Source organism: Salminus brasiliensis, chromosome 17, assembly GCF_030463535.1.
Source record: "Salminus brasiliensis chromosome 17, fSalBra1.hap2, whole genome shotgun sequence".
Lineage (NCBI taxonomy): Eukaryota > Metazoa > Chordata > Actinopteri > Characiformes > Bryconidae > Salminus > Salminus brasiliensis.
In genome coordinates this window covers 5,326,914-5,351,232 of record NC_132894.1, presented here as the reverse complement: position 1 = coordinate 5,351,232, position 24,319 = coordinate 5,326,914, and the positions used below count along the sequence as shown (strand labels likewise).

At 39.7% G+C, this 24,319-nt stretch overlaps 1 protein-coding gene across 7 annotated transcripts in view; it reads right to left on the bottom strand.

Moving 5' to 3' along the window:
* LOC140537666 (uncharacterized) overlaps window positions 1-24,319 on the bottom strand; it is a 184,446-nt gene that overhangs the window by 159,963 nt on the left and 164 nt on the right. For 3 of the 7 annotated variants that reach the window (XR_011977677.1, XR_011977674.1, XM_072659813.1), the window contains one exon: window positions 24,292-24,319. This exon is cut by the window's right edge. Coding sequence is in view for 2 of the 7 variants with exons in the window: in XM_072659812.1 (XP_072515913.1) it covers window positions 13,439-13,695 (257 nt within the window). In the remaining 5 variants the exon portion in view is untranslated. Of the gene's footprint in view, window positions 1-13,438; window positions 13,862-24,291 lie in introns of those variants that run through there. The other 4 variants (XR_011977676.1, XM_072659812.1, XM_072659811.1 and 1 more) reach the window with 4 other exon arrangements.

Genomic DNA, 24,319 nt, shown 5'->3' with positions numbered 1-24,319 from the left:
GTATAGAAAATATATTTTATTATGTGCAAAATCCATATTTTAGAAAGTATTTATCATGTACATGTGGGTATTTAAGTAATGCATACTATAAAATCAAATCTATTCTAATAATATATATATACACACAAAATTGTTCACAATTTCTATTATATTTATACATATATACTTATATAGTTTATTTATATTGAAATGCATAGAAAGTTTAAAGTTGATAAATTCCATAAGTGTCAATTTATATATAATTCATAGGTATGAAATAGTACTATTTTATATGTATGGATAAAATTAAACAACATAAACAATAAAGAAGCCATATGATTATCATGTGACTTTACCTCTAATTAAGCAAATAGAATTATCTTGAATTTGTAGGAATTAAAACTCACAATAAAAATATTACAAATCCGAATTATTCCGATTTATTTAGCTCAAATAAGAGAATAACCTCAGCAGATAATTCAACACCGTCCACACACTCTTCACACAGACCTAACATACAACATATTATGGTACAGTAGAACATACAAGCAAGCCTTTCAAAGATGCTACACAAGCACATATGCACAAGCAAGCACAGCACAGTGAGACTGCTCTGAACGCAGCGAAATTACAGACGGGCATCTTTACAAACATACAGCATCTAGAACATTGTCTTATACACCCATATAAAGGCCCAATCGTCTCTTATTATTAAATCTGCCTTCCTCATTTTTTGCAATACTCACCAGTAAGCAAGAGCTCAGTCCCTGTACAGTTACTCTAATGAAGAGGTTACAGAAAGTGAACAGTGTCAGAGGTAATTACAGAGCGAACATCAGTGGAAACATCACAGTTCTGAGGCATCACTGAGGCATCGGCAGAGGCAAACACAGCGGCTGCTGGTCGGCTCTCAGCGAGTGCTATAGGCTGGGTGTTAGTGTAACTAGTGTTTTGATGCCATCTATTGGAGTAAACGCTCATCTGATCTTCAGCAGAGGCTGAAACGGAGGCTGAGGCTCAAAGCCACCCCACTGATGCAGCACAATTCACACACACACACACACACACACACACACACACACACTGAACACCGAGCACATTCTGAGGTAATCACACACCTCAGTGGCAAATGTAGCTTATTTATACAGTATCATAATTAATACAGTGGTAAATTCAATTTCATTAAATTCAATAATATGAGCTAGGTTTATATTCATACTATACAATTTGATTATATATAATATTTTTAAATCACTATAAACTATATATATATATATATTTTTTGTTGGTATTAATTGTTACATATACAGACTCTCACACCAGCAACAACAATCTGCGCTACACTGAAATAAACTGCTGTGTTAGTTTGATCAAAGCTGTGTTGATTAGTGATGTTTGTCTCTTTGTTTATATATTGACATTACTTAATTATATAGTGTATATGTTTTATACAAATTACTTATATAATTACTTTTAATTTATTTATTTTTGCCATACAAAATAAATCTATATCCACAAAGCAAAGCCGATCACTATCTGCATTGCCCAAATGGTCAGCAAATGGTCATTTTCTTTTTACATTTTACAGGAAAGACACATCTTTCAATAAAATACTTCCAAAATTTAACTTGATAATTAAAAAAAACATAAAAATGTGTCTTTTTTTAAGCACATTCCTGTAAATATGCACATTTCCGTGAAACTACAGCCGACCACCGTCTGGATCTAAATGTTGACCTCCTAATCCTGGTGGACTGCTGGTCTCGAGCAGAAGTATGATTATAACCAGCGTATCAGAAAGTGTTTCTGATAGTTACTCTCCTATTTTATCTTTACTGTAGGGGGCACTGCCACCGTACAAATATTCAGCACACAGCCAATTACAGGCCATCATTAATTAGACTCCCTCGCAGCGGTCACACAACAAACACAAAGTCCAGCTCCAGCTCAAATGACCATGCAGATGTGTGAGTCTACAGGACGACTGTTATGTTGGCATTAAGCGTTAAATATACAGACTCTCATACCAGCAACAACAATCTGGAATAAACTGCTGAGCTCTTTTGACCAAAGCTGTGTTGATTAAAGTGATTTTTGTTTGTTTACAAATAAACAATGACTAAACATAACCAAAATGTATACTCACACTAGTTGTTTATTTACTGTGCGCTCTGTTAAATAATCCTGATTAATCTTTTCTGCTTTTTATCTTTACTATATTTACTGTTTATACGTGTAAATAAGTTTATTATGTGTACACAATTTCAGATTTTTTTGGGGGGGGTTACAACAGGGGCCCAAAAAGGGGGCAAACAGGACATAACCATATTTATATTATATATTATATTATATTTATGTTTATATATAAAACACTCTCATTAAGAGACATAAATCAAAATCCATCTATCTTACAATTTTACACACACATCCAGCAAAGTATTAATATCTATGCATCCATCCATTTATCTATACTTCCATTCATTTATTTATCTATACTTCCATTAATCCATCTATTTATTTATACTTCCATCCATCCATACATATGTTTATCTATACTTCCATTATTCCATCAATTTATCTATAATTCCTTCCACATATTTATCAACACTTCCAATTTTATATTTGTCTATACTTCCATTAATCTATCCATTTATTTATACTTCCATCCATGTATTTATCTACACTTTCATTTATATATTTATCTATACTTCCATCCATATATTTATCTATACTTCCATCCATCCATCCATCCACATATTTATCTATACTTCCATCCATATATTTATCCATATTTCCATCCATATATTTATCTATACTTCCATCCATTCATCCATATATTTATCTATACATCCATTAATCCGTCCATTTATTTATACTTCCATCCATCCATCCACATATTTATCTATACTTCCATCCATCCATCCACATATTTATCTATACTTCCATCCATCCATCCACATATTTATCTATATTTCCATGCACATATTTATCTATACTGCCATCTATCCATCCATCCATTTATCTATACTTCCATCAATATATGTATCTATACTTCCGTCCATATATTTACCTATACTTCCATCCATCCATTTATCTATACTTCCATCCATTCATCCACATATTTATCTATACTTCCATCTTTCCATCCATATATTTATCTATACTTCCATCCATCCATTTATCTATACTTCCATCCATCCATCCACATATTTATCTATACTTCCATCTTTCCATCCATATATTTATCTATACTTCCATCCATCCATCCATATATTTATCTATACATCCATTAATCCGTCCATTTATTTATACTTCCATCCATCCATCCATCCACATATTTATCTATATTTCCATCCACATATTTATCTATACTGCCATCCATCCATCCATCCATTTATCTATACTTCCATCAATATATGTATCTATACTTCCATCCATCCATTTATCTATCCATCTCTCTTTGTATTAATTGTTTCCATGAAGCACTTTCTGTCTCTAAAAACAAACCAGGTGTCCTTCACACAAACACAAACACACACACACACACATACACACACACACACACACACACACACACTTCAGCGCCAAACAGCCTTGAAATAAGAACCGCAGCGCAAAGGAGAGGACAGAGAGGCCATCAGCCCGGCTCCCACTCGCTCCTTTCACACTTCCTGTGCGCCAGGGGCCGGGGCCAAGGCCAAGCGGGCCAAACAGGCCAATGGGTTCATTTGAAAATTGACTGGCGGATGATTGGGGCAGTCATTCTGAGGCTGGGATCGATTCTAGAAGTGACTCTCTGGCCACAATGACAGTGGCTTTTCTTTTCAGTCACAGGCTTGATATTAATTGGTGTAAAAACGGCGGTTGTTGAAGCGCTCGCAGAAACGGGAGGGAAATGGCCTTGAGAGCTGTGGAGAATGACAGACAGCAAATTACCCAGAGAGAGAGAGGGACAGAGCGAGAGAGAGAGTGAATGAAAAAAAAAAGCAAAGCCAATCTGAGTGGATTCAATAACACACTACATGCATCTTCAGTCAGCCGGTGAAGTGTTCTAGAGACTAGGGTTATAGAAACAGCATCAAAATATAGCAAATGAAGACCGTGCAGAGGTGTGCAGAACAGCCTGAACTCAGACTGCAGTAAAAGTGTGGTGAAAAAAACGACTCCAGAAGTAAACGTCTAAAAACAGCTAAGAAGGAGAAAAACTACTGAAAAACTCAGTTAAAGTAAAGTACTGAGTAAAGTCTAGACCTCTAGACCTTCCATCCAGTCCATCCAGCACCTCTCAGCACACGGAACTGAAGTATGTGAGACTCTATTCTCCTCTCTTTGGATCCTTTTGGTGAATAAAAGTCTGCAAAAGGGGTAAGCTACACATTCACTGTATGTCCTATTGTTTGTGGACACACCTTCTAATTCATGCATTAATTGCATCCATTGCTGACACAGATGTGCCACTGCATACACACACACACACACAGCTTGTCTAGTCCATGTAGAGAAGTACTGCCAATAGAATAGGACTCTCTAGAGCAGATAAGCATGAACCTATAGGCCAAGCGTGGACTAGAGGGGTATAAAGCCCCTCACAAATGAGCTGTGGAGTAGTGGTTGAACCGTGTTCACTAGAATGACGATTGGTGCTCTATGCAATACTTTTGGGATGAGATGGACATTTGGGATAAGGTGGAGGTGGTCATCCAACATCCTGACCTCACTAACGCTAATGCAATCAAATTCTCACAGCAATGCTGCGAATAGAAAGCCAACCTCTCTGCACAGTAGAGACTGTTATTCCAACAAAAACAGGATATACTCTTTTTAAAATGATTGATTTTGGACGGAACAATGAATGAGGTGTCCCAATACTTTTGTCAACATAGTGTAAGTTAAGGTAATGGTTAAAGATACATGTACGTATCTACAAGCATCTAAAGCGTACTTTACCAGTAGTGGTAACACACTATTAGTGATGAAAATAAGATTACATTCCTCACTGATTCAAAATACCATAAAATAATAGTGAATCTAAAATTAGCTCAATTAAAATCACATCAACTTAAGGCAACTTAAATCAAACCAAACCCAAATAAGCCCACTTCTGCACCTGTTACACACATATCCCACCTGATCCACTGTGATGCAAATAGCCCAGCCTCTATACTTACACTAACCATAAGATCTAACCATTTACCATCCATCTATTCATTTATCCATCCACCCTTTAATCCATCTGTAGATCTATCCCTCTGACTATCTAACGTTCTTACACACACATCCATCAAAGTATCAATCTATAAATCTCTACATCCACATATCTATTCACCGATACACCTCCACATCCATCCATTCATCCATCTACCTTATCCATCTGTCTGTCTATCTATCTATAGATGTATAGATCTATTCATTCATCCACCTACACATCCATCCATCCTGTGTAAATGTTTATATGTACATTTGATTCCTGTAGATTTATTCACTTATTTAGAAACTCAACAAAACAGCCGTCTGACTAGTGGCGCTCAAACATTTGCATAATACTGTATATAGAACCTATCTAAAACCCATGTTCAAAGACATGTCCCCATTATAGAGGGTAACTAATGAACCACACAAGCGTTCAGATCATTTTAAAGCATTAAGCACTCCATGTAAATTAGATTGGAGTAAAATAAAAGTTTTGGTACCCCTGGTCAAACTGCATATGTTGTTGGTGTGAGGGTTCTATGTGTAAATGTTTATATGTACGTTTGATTCCTGTAGATTTATTCACTTATTTAGAAACTCAACAAAACGTGCCATCTGACTGGGGCGCCCAAACATTTGCATAATACTGTATATAGAACCTTTCTAAAAAACCATGTGGGCGGTTTTCTCCATTATACTATATATTTACACAATTACTGCTTATTTACTGAGTTTAACATATTAGAAAATAAATCAATAAATCAAAAGCTTTATTTATTCACTTATTTAGAAACTCAACAAAACGTGCCGTCTGACTTGTGGCGCCCAAACATTTGCATAATACTGCATATAGAACAGAATTCCAACAAAAGCAGGATATACTCACATTAAAATGAACAATGAGCAGGTGTCCCAATACCAGTACGTATCTACAAGCATCTTTACCCGTAGTGTTAACACACTATTAGTGATGAAATTAAGATTCCAATTCCTTCCATGCCATATTTAAAGTTGTTACTTTATTACACTTCAACAACACTACATTTAAACAGCAGTACCCAAACTTTTGCTTTACCAATGGACTTGTTTTTGGTTGTAGCTTATAGACCTGGGATTGAGTTATTTTTGAGCAACACAAACCCAATTATTACGTCCTAATAACACCTTTAATGGCCGTGTCTCTGCTGTGTCTCTACACGTATTTGTGTTGTTTGTTTACTGTTTGTATTCTGCATTGTCCACCACCACAGATCCCTCCCAAACGCAAAAGCGTACCTCAGCCGATAAAGCGATTCGGATGGGGGAAAAGATCCAGCTCGGTCAATACGACCCAAAAAGCAACTCAGACAGCCCGAAGTGAAGGCCTGCAGACAATATTGAGACACGTCTCGGGCCGGCTGATATCTATCACGCGTCGTTCGGCCTACGCCAGACGGCTGCTCTCATTGTGCTGCTGTCACCGGCGCTGCAGATTTATGACAGACAATTACCACGTCTGCTCTGCCACCTCATAATCAGAGCTATTATTTAACGATTGCAGCGATAAATTGACTTCTGCTGCTGTTTATCAGCCGCTGGGGACTTTTCTCTGACACGTTGTCTGCTCTCAGTGGGACTCCTCTTAATGGTTGGAAACTGCAACCTCTGGAGAGACAAAAAAACCCTCCAAACATCAAAAAAAAAAAAAAAAGCCAAAGCACCCAATTATCTAAGACTGATGCTTTCCTATTCCGGGCTGTCACTCGCATGTTCCCTGATGTCCCAAATGACAGCATTCGCTCTGCCTCTTCAATCCCACATGCAAAGACAGCTATTAATCACAGTTTTAGATAAAAACAGCATCCGTCACATTTAAAGCACATTCTCTTTGCGTTCGGTGTGTGGGATTGTTTTCACAGTCTGCTTTGAAACAGCACAGCTGGAGAGGAGCTGGGTGAATAGGAAAGTGTGTGTGTGTGTGTGTGCATTAGCGTGGTGGATGATAATGGGTGATGCTTGGAACGATGAGTGGTGGCATTTTAAAGGGGTGTCCTGATGCTGGAGGAGGTGAATGAACACATCAGCACTGAGAAGGCCACAAACACTGGAAACGACACTGGAAACAGTGTAAAGTAGACCCCCCCCCCAACACCCCACCCCCGAAAGCAGGAGCACCAATAAGATGTCACTAAGGGTCATCATGATACCTTTGATACCTCGGGGGTTTGAAGGTTTAAGTCTAGTCTTGTACTAAATTGAAGCACGAAGCGTGAATCATCATTGGAACTGTCCAAACCTCTACTGAACACATAAAAGCACTGATACTTTATTAAAATTAATATTTTGGAGAGTTTCTGTTATTCCTGTCATTTCTGTCATTCATAGCTCAACCTATCACTAGTGATGCTCCCGACACCCGGAGGATGAGGACTTCACACGTCTTCTTCACTGCCTGCAAAGCCAGTCGCTGACTCTTTTCCAACTGCCGCTACCGTGGTATTGTCAGGCTGCCGCCACGCTTGGAGGAAAGTGCCAGGTCCCCAGCTACGCCACACCAGCCTGTGCCGGCCAACATGGCTTAAGAGTGATGAGGGGAGAGAGCGCCATCTACCCACCCGGAGAAAGTACAGACGCTTGTGCTCTCCTGGACTCCAGACGCTGATGGCAAAGTGAACATTTCTGTTTTTGGATTAAATTTCTTTTCAGCAAAACAAAACTCTTCTTAACTCTTCTAAACTTTTCGAAACGTTGACTTTTCGAAACGTTTTTTTTTAATTTTGCATACTTTTTAAGAGATAACTGAATTATTCATATCTTCTGCAGAGTAGATATGTTTACTTATTTGCCTTTTTGTATTTTGAACTTTTGATATTTTGTGAAAATCTAGTTTAACAAAAAGAAGCATACATTTTTTATATTTTGTGCAGATCTAATTTACTAAAGTACTGAACTTTCAAGACTTAACTCTAACAATGGACAAACCCTACAATAAAGGTCTAAAAGATTATTACAACCATATTCAGTTTGTATAAGCACTTATAATCTACAAGTGAAGATTATCAGCAGAGGTGTTCGTTCATTGTTGGTCTTATGTGTGTCTCCACTGTTTCTTCTGAAATCAAGGGTATTAATAGGGAGGCAGTAACAGCCTTCACTCTTCTGAGAAAGCAGGATTTGATTGCATTGAGTCACAAAAGAGCATCGGTGAGGTCTGGTATGGTTGCTGGATGATCAGTTCAGCCACTCCAACTTATCTCAAGGCATTGGATGGAGTTGCATCAGTCCGAAGAACACAGTTCCACTGCTCCACAGCCCAATACTGGGAGGTGTTATACCCCTCTAGCTAAAACTCAGCACTGGGCACTGTGTGACCCTAGACTGCTTCTGAGTCCCATTCTATTGGTCAGTGCTTTTATTTAGAGGTTGTACAAGCTGTTTGTGAACACCGAGTACAATGTACAGTAGTAGCAGTGACAGTGGCAGTTGTTTTGCTCATTTGTAAACAGGACTGTAAATCTGTCCTCCCAGTCACCCTTTTTTACCACCATCTCCAGAGAGAGTATCACAATCTAACTCAATTAAAAGAGCAGAACCTGTACTATAGTGAAAGTATGGTACTGTATCACAATCTAACTCAATTAAAGAGCTGAAACTGTACTATAGTGAAAGTATGGTACTGTATCACAATCTAACTCAATTAAAAGAGCTGAAACTGTACTATAGTGAAAGTATGGTACTGTATTACAATCTAACTCAATTAAAAGAGCTGAAACTGTACTATAGTGAAAGTATGGTACTGTATCATAATTTAACTCAATTAAAAGAGCAGAAACTGTACTATAGTGAAAGTATGGCACTGTATTACAATCTAACTCAATTAAAAGAGCAGAAACTGTACTATAGTGAAAGTATGGTACTGTATCCCAATCTAACTCAATTAACAGAGCTGAAACTGTACTATAGTGAAAGTATGGTACTGTATCATAACCTAACTCAATTAATAGAGCAGAAACTGTACTAGAGTGAAACTATGGTACTGTATCATAATCTAACTCAATTAAAAGAGCTGAAACTGTACTATAGTGAAGGTATGGTACTGCATCCCAATCTAACTTAATTAAAATAGCAGAAATTGTTCTATAGTGAAAGTATGGTACTGTATCATAATCTAACTCAATTAATAGAGCAGAAACTGTACAATAGTGAAAGTATGGTACTGTATCCCAATCTAACTCAATTAATAGAGCAGAAACTGTACTATAGTGAAAGTATGGTACTGTATCCCAATCTAACTCAATTAATAGAGCAGAAACTGTATTATAGTGAAAAGTATGGTACTGTATCATAATCTAACTCAATTAATAGAGCTGAAACTGTACTATAGTGAAGGTATGGTACTGTATCCCAATCTAACTCAATTAAAATAGCAGAAACTGTACTATAGTGAAGGTATGGTACTGCACCCCAATCTAACTCAATTAAAGAGCTGAAACTGTACTATAGTGAAAGTATGGTACTGTATCATAATCTAACTCAATTAAAGAGCTGAAACTGTACTATAGTGAAAGTATGGTACTGTATCATAATCTAACTCAATTAAAAGAGCTGAAACTGTACTATAGTGAAAGTATGGTACTGTATCCCAATCTAACTCAATTAAAAGAGCTGAAACTGTACTATAGTGAAAGTATGGTACTGTATCCCAATCTAACTCAATTAAAAGAGCTGAAACTGTACTATAGTGAAAGTATGGTACTGTATCATAATTTAACTCAATTAAAAGAGCAGAAACTGTACTATAGTGAAAGTATGGGTAGTGTATCACAATCTAACTCTGTTTAAAGAACATAAGGTCATTTGTACATTGACATGTCTGTGATAAAGCACAGGCAATATACAAACACTAAAATACCAATCCAGTAAAAAATAAATAAAAAATAAAAAAAGCACGTTCTGGGTATTAGCCTAGATCTGCCCCTGACTAGCGTGTTTTACCTGAGCCGCTTGCTATCTCTACTAGGCCTCACGGCACTAGGCACTTGCTCTTCTTAGTCTTAGCCAGCGTCTTAGGTAGAGTATCAGGCCAACCTGAAGTCCACAGCAAAACCTAGATTGAAGACTTAATTCTGCAGTGTCTCCCGGACGTCCAGTAATATCGCTCTTAAACCTCTCATTTACATTTGGAGATTAAGATGGGGCAGACTCTGGCAAGGTCTTTGGCCCTATTAATTACAGCTTTCCAGGTGCAAGAGGTAGTTGCTGACTTAAATACAGGGTTAGGATCTTCTTTGCTGGGGTTTGTCTATAAATCGTTTTAATTTCTGCTTCTTAAAGGAAGTAGGTGCTTAAGACACAGTGCCAAGCCGGAGCTTCACGGGAGACAAAGTGGTCTGAGATTAGGGTCTACATTTAATGTTCCCGTCCTTAAGCCTAATAGCTCAGGCACCTCTGATCGGCCCCCTGAAATCACTAGGAATAATTTTAGCCCACTTTGGTTTGGCAGGTACAAATGTCAACCGGTTGTTCAACCACCCTTGAATAATACACTCACACTATAGCTGTGGCGACACACACCGTACAGCTGGAAGAGTCGTAACACGTTTCTGATATTCTGGGATAAATTAAGCACCTAAATCATTAACAACAGCAACAACGACAAATACCTGTTTATATAAAACCATAAAACCAGACGTCTGTCACCATGACTACAACACAAACATAGTCATTCTATTTACTGTCCAAACCCACCAGTGAAACTACCACCACCATGTTTCTCCTGAGGTTCATATGTAATGTCGATGCTGCTCAGAACAGCTTTATTTAGGGCCTACTTTTTGCCACAAAACGCTTTGCATGTATCCCTCCACCACAAGTACATTTTTAATGTCTTAATAATCTCAATCTATCTCAATCAGGACATTGTATATCTTTCAAGGCAGTTCTGTTCTAACAGCGATACAGAACAACAGAAAACAGATGAAGTCCGTCATATTAGCTTACACATTAGCACTGACACATTAGCGCTGACACATTAGCGCTGACACATTAGCGCTGACACATTAGCGCTGACATACCAGCTTTGACACACATCGGCCTTCATTAAAAACCTGCTAATCCCTTTAGCATATTTAGCCTGCAGCGCTCCCAGCAGCACGTGTGCGGTAGGGGGCGTGTGGATGGTGGAGCGGGGTGGCCCAGGGGTCAGGTGGCTAAGGCTGAGAGGAGACGTAATGAGTGGGGCTAGGCCAGTCGGGCGGAAGGAGACTATCATCAGCGGTTGACAGACCGCGGCTCAATGGGCTCTAATTGGCGGTCATTGCCGCCCTCCCACTCCAAATCCTCCCCTCACTTTAACACCCCATTAAGTTGCCCACGGTGAGTACCCCTGAGGGGGACTCCACACAGGCAACATAATTGAAGCAGATTTACCCCATAACCCTCAGCTGGGGCTATAAACCCACCGGCAATGGGTGACACACGTGAACATGATCGCAGAGCGGATTTATTAGCATTTTATTGCTGAGTAATAACCGGTTATTGATGGGGGTAGATCATTTTTTTAGGGGGGAGAGTGGGGGTCTGACAAGGGGTTTATGTAACTTTAAATGTATTATATATCAATTATCCAACAATGCCAAGTACACGTAAAATAATAAAAATATATGTATAAGCATGTATAAATAATATGTATATATAATATATATGTATGTAATTTTAATGTGCTAGCTTGATAATAGATATTTAGTACTTTTACAGTTATACATATACATAAAACTATCCTGCTATGAAACAATACATATGCAATAAAACTCTAAAACTCTTAAAGCATAACATATCTAACATATCTATTAAGTAACAACTATTATGAAGTATCACATAAAAGCCTAAATATCTTAAATATGATTACTGACACATACATATATATCTATATTGATCCAGATATTTATCTATATCTATATATATATACATATTTTATATATTATATTCTAATATTTTTTTAGACCCCCCCCCCCTAAAAATGATCTACCCCCATCATATATACATATAAAATATACATAAAGCCAGAAAAGCCAGTGTGGATCAATAGCAATTACACAATTATGCAAGCTGAGCATAACCACGCATAATGAGCCCATATCCTAGAATACCAACCACCTGAGTTTTCCCCCCAAGTCCCACTCAGAGCGGAACATCATTAAAAAAGTAAAAGGCAAACTGTCTGCCAGGCTGCAAATCTCTGGGGCTGCCAGACTCCTGCTGCTTCTGGGTGGCAGTAGAGAGCAGGCTGATGAACTATTCTATTCAAATCCAGATTCAATTTGCCCAAGTTTTTTGTTCCAGTGCAAATTTTGACATTTCTCTCAGCCGAGTGAGAAATCAGCTCATTTGAATGTATTTTGTTGACAGTTGACCGAAGTGAGAAACTCGCGCTTTGTGCGAATGAAAGCCCACGTAGAGGAAAAAACTTTCGCAGGAAGGGGAGGAGGACCTCTATGGTGCTTCAGGCAGGCGTACACTGTTGTTGTTGTTGTGTGTGTGTTTTTTAAGTGCATCGGAAAGAAAAGAGAGAAGTGCATATGCATTAAGTATTGTGGTGTTGTTCATCTGCAGGGAAACGGGGCGACTCAACAGGTCCTCACTGTTTGTATTCAAAAGCTTCTGTCAATCATCAGCTCGCAAATCCCAGTCCTGCCTGAAACTCTGATGATTATTCAAGCGGCAGCTGCCAAGATCTGATCTACTCCACGGTCCAAACTTGATGAACTGAGGTGAAAGGGCTTATTTTTTTTAGCTTAGTATTAAACCACAAATTTGAATCCACCATAAACCAGATTTGACAACTTTGAGTACACACACAACTCCTCTGTGGTGGACTGCTGAAGCACCGGGCATCAACACCAGTCTTCAAAACCAGAGGTTCGACCAAATCACGGCCACCGAACACTTCAGCATTGGTTCATCACAATTAGCTTAAGTGCTAAGTGCACCCGAACGAATCATTAACACGTTGAGCTGCAACTTCCTGTCGTGCCGCCAACTGACGTGACTCCAGAACCCAAAACTCTAAAAGTCCTTCCAGTGGGAGCTTTAAGTAAGATACTCTGGAGGAGCAGAAGTTCATGCAGCAGCAAAAACAGCACAGCTCATGCTTAGAAAAGAGGAGAAATAAGAGGAGGAAGAAGAAGAAGGTGGAGAAGGTGAAGAAGGTGAAGAGGAAAGCAGCGCACCGCTAGCGCTAAGTCATTTACATAGACCGCCCAGCTGTCCCGGAGGGAAAACTCACACTCACCTTTCAGGAGAAGTCCAGCTCCACAGCGGAGGAGAAACAGCAAAGGAAACAGAAAACACAAAAGATCTCTCTCTCTCTCTCTCTCTCTCTCGCTTCTCCCCCCTCTTTCTCTGTGTCTCTCTCTCTCTCTCTCTTCTGCTCCGTCTCCTCAAGCTCTCGGTGAAAGTGAGCCGAGCTGTCAGATTCCCATAGTGTTCCTCATGCTCCTCCATCCTCCATCTGAAGGCTGGTGCCGGAAGGAAGGCGGCAAGCAGCATCCCTCGGTCCGTGAAGGAAGGCAGGCAGAGCAAAGCCAGGCGCAGGAGGAAGGAGAAGACAGGAGTCCTTCACCGCTTCACCCAAAAGACCGAAGCGCCGGGCTCTGCTCTCGGCACAAAACAAATACACGGCAGTGTAACCCTGAGTCAGGCCTGTCTTTGAAATGCTTTCTAACCCACAACACAGACGGCTTTCATTATCTTCGCAGTCGCGGCGAGGCCTAGCTTTAAAAGCTACTGATTTCTTTTTTCCTTTTGCCTCCCACACAAAGGAAGGGCATTTTGTAAATTACTTGCTCGTTTCAGAGCAACAAAAGGTACTTTCATTGAAACTCCCCCCTCCATTTGATTTTGCTCAAATTTGATTACAAGGATTGAAAAAAGGGGGGAAAAAAGAAAGAGCAGGAAATCAAAAAAAAAAAAAAAGGAAGGAAGAAAAAAAAAAACACACAGATGGCGTCCTCATTCAGCGCCCTGAATGGCTTTATCTGGGTGCCTTTTTAAACTGTGGCAATCCACAAGCGTTTCAGCTGGCTATGGAGAACAGAAAGAAGAGGGAGAGAAATAAAAGAAAGAAAAAAAAAAGGAAAAAACTTGACAAAAATTATCGGTTTGCCATTTCTCATACGACTGCCACGAAAGAACGGGAAGAAAAGGCTTTTCTCTCTCTCCACTCTCCCTCTCTTCCTCTCTCTCTCTCTCTCCCTCCTTTCTCTCTTTCCGCCCCGGTATCGCCCGCCCAGATCAAAATAATGGAGATTAGGTATTTCATTAGAAATTATAGCTGGATATGGAGCAGGCTGTCATATTAATAGCAACCTGCCCGAAGCCCTTCACCATGCGCTATTCACCTAGACAAAAGACTGCAGAGGGGACCATATATTGAACCTCGGATTCAGGCCTGATCAATTTTCCATCATCAAGACGTGAGGGGCCACTTTAACAAAGAAATTCGCACACGACTGGCCTGCCGAGAGCCCCCCAGCACAGCCCAGCCCAGCCCAGACTCAACTAAACACACACACACATGCACGCGCATACACACCCATACACTTTCTCTGTGGTGCAGAGACACATTCTTTCAGGAGAGAAAAGAGAAAGAGACATGGGCTATAATTCTCTTTCTATGGCCCAATGGGCATTTCAGCGTGTACTTGTTTTCAGCTGTAGATAATTACAGGCTGCAGGAGACGGGGGAAAAAAGAGAGAGCAGTGGGAACAAACGGAGAAAGAGCCCAGCTACATTATTCCTCCTCTCCTTGTGGCGAGGTGGACACGTTTTCCGAGGGGGGTGTGTGTGTGGGGGGGGAGGGTGTTGTGGGTGCTGGCGGGGGGGTATATGCACTCAGAAGTGTGCGAAGGTACCAAACTGCTGCCAGAACCGCCCGCCGTTGACCCATGGCCTTCCTTTTCAATGGCTTTGGCCTCAGATCAGCTCTCACCCAACTGCAAAGGCAACAACACCTGCATTTACACGCTCACTTCACTGCGCGCCAGATTCAGATCCTTTAGTTTGGAGTTAACTCTGAAGGAACCTGAAGGGTGGGCAGTACTTGAAGGTACGTTCATGATACGATATGAAGGAATGATGCAGAACCAAGCCAATCAAATGTAAAGTTTTTGTGATGTCACAAAAACAAATGCAGTTAAATGCATCAGTCTGGCCCCGCCCATTCATGCTGACGTTATAAGGAGTGTTTCAGGCTAAAGCTCTTCAGCACTTGTCTAGTCCCTGTAGAGAAGAAGTACTGCCAATAGAATCTACTGGCACCATGCTGCCTAATGCCAGGTGTGGGCTAGTAGAGGGGTATAAAGCCCCCCAGCATTGAGCTGTGGAGCAGTGGAAGAGCTGTTGGGTGGTGCTCCATCCAATACTTTGAGGATGAGTTGGGGTGGTGATCATCAAACGTGAATGCTAGCCTCAAATCCTCACAGCGATGCTCCAGAGTCTAGTAGAAAGCTTTCATCCTTGGACAGTAGAGACAGTTACTCCAGCAAAAGCAGGATAAACTCTTTTTAATACCCTTAATTTTGGAAAAAGCAATGAATGATAACGTGTCCCAATATTTTTGTCAACATAGTGTAGAACCATGACAACTTAAATAAAAATTTAGTCACACAAAGACCTTGTATCTCCAATATGGCAATATAGAAATAGGTATTGTGATATACGCTGAGGTGGAGCTACAGTCTTAGATTAGGGTGAATGGGTGAATTTACCAGTGTTCTGAAAAGCTTGTCCAATTAAAGCTTGTCCAACAGTAGATACACTATATGGACAAAAGTATTGGGACAAATCAAGGGTATTAAAAAGAGCCGATCCTGCTTTTGTTGGAGTAACCGTCTCTACTGTCCAGAGAAGAAGACTTTCTACTAGATTTTGGAGGAGAACATTGATGTGAGGATTTGACAAAGAGCATCAGTAAGGTCAGGATGTCACCACCCCACCACCTCATGAATGGAGCACCACCATCATTCCAGAGAAGTTCTTCAGTTCTTCCAATGCTCCATAGCTCAATGCTGGGGGTCTTTATACCCCTCTACTAGCCCACATCTGGCATTAGGCAGCATGGTGCCAACAGGTTCATGTTGATCTGCTCCAGAGAGTCCTATTCTATTGGCAGTACTTCTTCTCTACAGGGACTAGACAAGTTGTGTCAGCAATGGGTGCAGCTGGGAGTAGCTGACTCTACTCATTAGAAGGGCTGTCCAGAAACATTCAGGAAATTCAGTGTATGAAAGAACACACTGGTGGGCGGAGCCTGGAGAGGACCATACAGCTATATTACCAGTATTGCCAACTTAGAGACTTTGTAACTATATCCAGCGACTTTTCAGACCCTTCTAGCAACAATTTTTGCTGTGCATAGTGACAAAGTGCATAGCGACAAAGTGCATAGCAACAAATCTAGCAACTTATTCTGGTGTTATTGGAGACCTTTAGAGACTCTGAGGTGAACACACATGTTCTTTAGGTACTGTCCTCAGCAGCGGGGGCTGCCGTGAGCATTGTCCCACCACACTCGTGCACACAGTGCTCGGTCTCACAGTCCGAGCAGACCCACAGCGCTCCACGTCCACACTGCATATGAAATGTGCACTTTAATGCCCCATCCTATTTACAGAGCGGGATGTAAATATAAATGCAGACACGAAAATAAAACACTGCATTTCACTAACTTACTAACTAACACAGTCCCCCCCAAAAAACCCAAAAATGAAGTATCTCTGCCAAAGTGTCTCTTTTAGGGTCACTCTGCCAGTCCCAAGCCCAGATAAAGGAGGAGGGCTGAGCGTAGAGCAGCAGCTTTACCCCATATAACAGTCTTGATTAAATTTATTGGATCAATATTTAACAACACAGGACAAAATTGATTTATGTAATTTATGTAAAATTGATTTATGTAATGTGGGTCTAGCACATTACATAATTAAAGTCATGAAGTTATTTTGAGAAGTAATGGCCTGTTTAAAAGGCAAAAAAAAAGTTCATGTGTAGTTGGACAATTGGATAATTGGACAATTATGCAAATTAGCAGATGACGTCATTTAGCGACATCTAGCGACTTCTAGGACAGCCTATAGCAACTTTCCTTACTGAGGAGTTGGCAACACTGCTTACTGCAGCCAGAGGAGTGGTGTCTCTTGAATTGGACGCATATAATTCAGTATCCAGTGAGGAGGGTTAGTGAACACATGCTGAGAGCACACTGAGCTGTGCAGAGAGAAGAGGCTGAATGGCAGACTGATTCAATGAGGCCACCTGAGAAAGAGAGTGAGTGAGAGAGAGAGAAAGAGAGAGAGAGAGAGAGAGAGAGAGGCTCAAGCACTGAGGACAAGCAGATGTGGCAAATTTAATTTAATGTCTATAATCACAGACTTTTGCCTCAGCCGCTGTCGGTGCGAGCTATTTATAAACCGAGTGGTAAAGGTCAAATGTCTTTGGCGGGAATCCAGACCTGGAAGCCGTTCAGTTTCCAGCGAGGGTCTGAAGTGCCATTCCAGACAGAATAGACACAGATGCTTCATTCTGATCAAAATATCACATTTTCAGCACTCGATGTCATGTTTGCGCTATATGTCCAAATGTTTGTGGACACCTCATCTAATGAATGCATTCAGCTTCTTTCACTTGCATCCATTGCTGACACAGATGTGCAAATGCACACACACACACACACAAATGTTGTCTAGTCCCTGTAGAGAAGCACTGCCGATAGAACAGGACTGTCTGGAGCAGATAACCTTTTGGCACCATGCTCCCTAAAGCTGCCCCAGGCGTTGACTAGACGGGTCTACAGCCCCCCAGCATTGAGCTGTGGAGAAGTTGAACTCTGCAGTGTTCTCTGGAATGATGGTGCTCCAGCCAATACAGTCCAACATCCTGACCTCACTAACGCTCTTGTCACCCAATGAACTTGCCTCCAAGTATCAGGCTGAGGAGCGCGCTTTTTTAAAATATTTGAACCCAATTAAAAAATGTCTTCCTTAATTTTGAATAGCCAATTACCGACACTGGGACAGTGAGGACTGACGCATGCCTCCTTCACCGCCTCTTTTCGAACTATGACCAGTGCAACATCATTGGGCAACCAACAAGCTCTGAGGTACCCAGCTCTGATGCATCAGCTAGCAGACACCCCAATGCCAGCCAGCATCTCATTGGCGTTGTGGCGAGAGAGCAAGGCCAATCGTGCCGTCTCTGGCTCCGGCTGCTGATGGCAGGAGGCATGGCTCAGATTCTAACCAGTGATTCTTTGGGTCATATCGTCAGCACCTTAGTCCACTGGAACACATTCGGAGCCTACAGTAAATATCAGCCCACGTCCCAAGAAATAAACAGCTGTTGGGAATGTATATAGGGGGGTCTCTCCTTGGTTACTTTGCAACTTTTAGTTGCAACACTGTGTGAAACTACCTCCACCATGTTTGGAGGCTGTATTTTAGCCTGGCTAGTCCTCACTGTGAGTTGTTCAGTCAGACTGCTCTGTTGGTCATTTCATTATTAATATGTCGGTTAAAAGAACAGAATTAAGAGAGCACAGGTTTGGGTGATGGCTGATCTTCTCTGTGAACTCCAGACACTGTATGTACTAGTTAAGTACCACCTGCAGCTCACCTGATCTACTTTAATGAAGGACTGATTAAATGAACTAGGTGTTGGATGGGAAATTGTACAGCAGGCCTTTCTCCAGGAAAGCCCTGGGAATGGAAAACGTTTATTTATGTTTATATTAATGTCATAAAACCCTAACCCTAACCCTAACCCTAAACCTACCCTAACCTAACCTAACCCTACCCTAACCTAACCTAACCCTAACTCTAATCCTCTACATGAAACAAACCTAAGCACATTTATGTCTATTTATTTATTTATGTCTGAATATTTATTTACTCAATTTAACATATTGGCCTTGGTGCACTGGCGCCCTGTACAGAGGGTATTCATGCCACATGATTCTGACTCTATGATTCTGACTCCAGAACTATACACAGTGTATAATAATATAGAGTAGGTCCCCCTTGTGCCACCACAACAGATCTGACCATTCGAGGCCTGGACTCCATAAGACCTCTGAAGGTGTCCTGTGGATTCTGGCACCAAGACCAACATCAACAGCAGATCATTTAAGCCCTGTAAGTTGTGAGGTGCGGCCTCCAGGATGGTACTGACCCCTGCATACCAGAAAAACAAGACCCACAAGACCTGCCTGATGTTTTGGAGATGTCCTGACCCAGTCGTCTAACCACCAGAGTTTGGTCTTGTCTCAAAATGTCTCAGATTCTTAAGCTTGACCAAGAACTGATATACAACCATTGGTCACGATGCTTGACCTGAACACCTTTACCTAGAGGGTCTCTGGCTACTTGTCTTCATCCTTTGCTCAGTAACGTATGTTTACTGAAGTCACTGTCTCCTGAGACGCTGTGCTCGACTCCACGGGAGCACCTTACACCTTAATAAACTTCAGTGGAGTGCATACAGCCATACGATAAGATAATTACAGCATGACACGGGTAAAAATATCCCCACTCAGAGGAGCACACAGAAGCTTTACCAGCACTTAACACAACAACATCAATGCAACCGTGCTCGACACGTCAGGCACGATTCAGAAAAATGAGGAGAAACCTGTGAAAATACTGATTAAGACCAGCTTTGAGCACGTGCCATTTATCAACACACACCGCAGAGCCACGGCACAGGTAATTACTGGCTCCCAAGGTAAAAAAAAAAAAAGAGGTGGCAGACTTGGTGGCTAGAAATAAACTAGAGATAGAATGACCTTAAATATATTTATATATTTCTAATGTGGTTGGAATAAGCCCGCTTCATCGGAGCGCTTGATAAAAGGATTACCGAGGTGCATTATGCCGCAGCAGAGAAATCTGGATGTGGAAGGGGCCAATTTGATTAAATAATTCTTGTTTCCTTTTTGCAAAGCTAGCAGTCTTATTTCCCGAAACCCAAATTCAGCATAATGTCAGATTTAAGTGCGGGGCAGGGGGAGAGAGAGGCCGAGAGCAACCCAATGTCCATCTGCCAATGAATGGATTTAGCTGTTTTAAGAGCAAAGCACCAAAGTCTAGCCGTACAGACAGCAGTACATGTGTAACACCTTTTACTGGAGTTACACTTTCACTAATTTCACCTTTTACACTAATGAGCTAACGAGACAAGCTGGACATTACCTACAACTGTCACATATGGATAACAGAGTGTTTATATTCACTGGAACTGACAAAATAGGTTAATACAGCAATGGAGAAATGGCTATTAATATATATATATATATATATATATATATATATATAGATGGTGTCAAGCAAAAACATTGTATCTTTATTTTTGTTTTTCCTTTTTTGACATAATTGGAATCTATATTAAAAAGTAATGGCATATAATCTGTTTACATTGACTTCCACTAAAAGTTTTCATTGAAGTTTCCTTCAGAATAAAGAGACAAGGTCACACACATAAACATGTATAATCAGTTTTTGTTCAAAGCTTATATATTTCTTCATATATATCTTTATTTATTTATTTATTTATTTATTTATTTATTTATTTATATTTCTTACTGTATTTATACATAATATATAGGGTCTATACAACGTATATATATGGTCATATGCAAATGGTCTAATGATATGTATAGTAAATGTTTTAAATGTAAATAAGTGTCATTATCTGTAAAAACACTTCTGTACATTTATACACACAGTTAATATTTATTTTCTGAATGTAACATTTAGGAAGCAATATTACATAAACAAAAAAATTAATGTGCAGAAGTAATGACACTTTAAATACTTAATGTTTTTTTCCAGTATGTGAAATTGTGTAAATAAATATAAATTGTGTTTCACTATTGCTGGAAAAATATTCATATTTAAATTTTATTTAATTTTATTTTGAGTTCAGGTCAGGTCATTTAATAGTATTTATTTATAATTGATATAATTATATAATAATTATTTTAGCATTTGTTTTGTTTATTCACATTTAGAAAATCGACAACACAACTTATGTTACTGTTTTTAAACCTTTTATATTACATTTTAGAGTATTAATCTGAAATTCCTCAGTGAGGCTCATTTTTAATTGGACACTGGGCTGCTGGATCCTCTGAGAGTTGAAGTGTAAAAGTATAACTGTAGCTAAAATCCTGTTGTAGGAGAGAAGCAGAAGACTTTGGTTCAAAGACGAGTCCACTTGGGGTCAACAGGCATGCTGATCAAGTGTTCAGCTGCAGGAAATAGTGAATATTGAATATCCATGTGACCATGGATGAGTTTTTGGAAGAGGAAGAGCTCCGTTTGAATCATCTGCAAGAAGCCGACTTCTACAGGTTAAATACATCCGTAAGTACGACACCTGTGTAAGTGAGTAACTGATGAGTCTCGTCACTAGATTAGAGCAGGTGCTGGTATGAAGTGTGATTTGGACTCAGAAATCTATTTATTATTTTATTTTTATTATTATTATTATTATTATTATTATTATTATTGCTGTATTTCTGTGTTGTATGTTGATTGAAATACAGCAACTAATAACCACTTACACAGGTGTCGCACTTTATGTACGTGCAACACAAAACGTCAGTGAGTCGGCCTCTTACAGAAAACCTCCAAAAACATCCATTACAGTCTGTAATCTCCCTTAAAACTGAGCCACCCAGCTCAAACTGTGATCACCATATGAACTCACACCCAAACACGCTTTACACCTGAACACTTTTAAACATAGCGGTTTCGAGGCTTGTACAGTTCCAGGGAATCCTAAAACTGCTCAAAAACCTTGGCATTCTGTCTAAAGTCTAAAAGGATCCCTTACTCATTCACTCATTCATCTCACTTACATCAGTGGCTCTTCTTGCGTAACCCTTCTCTAAAAGGTTCCTCCAGGAAGCTCAGACTTGTAAAAGAAGCTGATTATACAGGTAAAGTAAGACAGGGAGGAAGAGCAGTTGGAAGGTGTTAGCTATGATCTGGAAATCTGTTAAAAACTTCACCCACAGCACTCACTGTCCGAAAATATACGTCCCTAAACTGCCTACTGTACAGACGAAGGCAAAACGGTCCAACTCTGAATATGAGTAAATACATGAAACGTGACACTATGAAAAGTTATTCAGGATGATTTCTGTAGAGCTACTCATAATATAAAGTGTCCAAACAATCTGTATTTATTTATTTATTTACTTATTTACTTATTTAAAGCATTTTAACACAATAAAAAGATGAACTGCCAGATTCACATTATTACAAAAATTGAAAAACAGCAAAAATTTAGTAAAATGTTCTTTGTCTGACAGCGAATAAATATAAATAAATAAATACATAAATAAATAAATAAATAAATACATGTAAAATATATATATATATTTTTCTTTTTTAAATTTTAACAAAAACCCTGACAGTATATATATATATTCTGTCAGGGTTTTTGATAGTCATTTATCTCAATGAAAGTAGAAAACTCATCACTGAGCCCTCATCGCTGATTTGCCAAAGCATGTGTTGGATGAAAACTATAAATAATACCAGACTCCTATAAGGAGAACTTTGGAGATATTTTAATGAGCACAGTGATGGAAAACCATGACTTTTTATATTCATTTTATTTTTTATATATTCTAATATCAGTGTTTTACTAATATGTAAAAAAAAAAAACACTCACTGCTGAAACAAGTGCATATACATTTATATAATTCCATATGAATAATATCTCTCATGTTAAACTGTCATCTCCAAAACAGCAACTTTACAGGGGCAGCCAAAAACCTTCTTAACATTCATTCATTGGAGGCCAATATAAAAAAAAAGTTGTAAAATGTTTATTCCAAGTCATTTTGGAGCATTTCTATTGGTCCATTTTCTGATTCAAATTTTGGCACAATGTAGAGACCAACTGTCAGATTCACATTATGTTGAAAAGTGGAAACCAGGACAAAAACAGAAATACAAGAGTTATGTGATAGTGGAGATAGGTGATGTAAATATATATATATATATATATATATATATATATATATATATATATATTATATTTATATATAAATATAAATATATATAATATAGAGAGAGAAAACAGGTGAACAGTCCAACTCAAAATCACACCCCTGCAAACTTCCATCCGTACACACTTGCTCACTGCTTAAATCAGGAGATTCTTTCAGTCTCAGACTTTGTCATCTAACTGCAAAACATGCTGTAATCATCTCAAGCCTCTGAGAAATGTCCACAGCCTCTCATTCCAAGGCATGTCGCAGTCCTCCACCTGCTTTTTTGTTGTTGCTGTTGTTTTTAGACATTAGCACTTTTTTTATTCGCACAACTTGTTTAGAGAGTCGGCGTATGTCACTGAGTCAGATAAACTTCTTCCTCCAATGTTTCATGAAAGACGCTCAAAAAACAACACAACAAGCACAGCATCTAGAAATGAGCTGAACAGCCTCACCAAAGTCCTCCAGCAGCCTCAGGCTGAGAAATCTGACCTGCTTTAGGATCATTTCTCACCCACCTGGTGTTCAGTTTACAGCGAGCTCTTAAAAAACACACACAACTCACACACACACACACACACGTGTCACATCAAACCCTGCGTCATTTGTGAAAATGACGAATTTCATAACTTAACGACAATACTGTAACCAATCAGCTGTGATTAGGACGCCGTGACACTGCGCAATGTCACGTTCCACCTACAGCCACCAGCTCCGGCACTCAGCTCCGGCACTCAGAGCCAAACCTACAGCAGCAGGCTCAGCAACAGCCAGCCGTCAAACACAGCGCGAGAAGTGGGAGCCAGGGTGAAAAGGCTCTGAGGACGAGGTAAACACGTCCGTCTCCGAAGTGCCACATCTTAATGCTCAATGATCAAAGTCTGCATCACAAACAACACCACAACTTTCTTTCCCTTCCTGCCCTCTATTCATATGCAGATCCCCCTCCTCCCCTCCAGACACAGCTTTTTGATGAATAATAATAATAAAAATAATAATAATAATAACAAACAATTATGATCAAGCCCAAAGAAAACAACATACCCCCCCTCCCCCCACCTCCAAAAAAAAAAGGTCCCGAAATACCTTTAGATGCCCAGAGGAAACAGGCTGG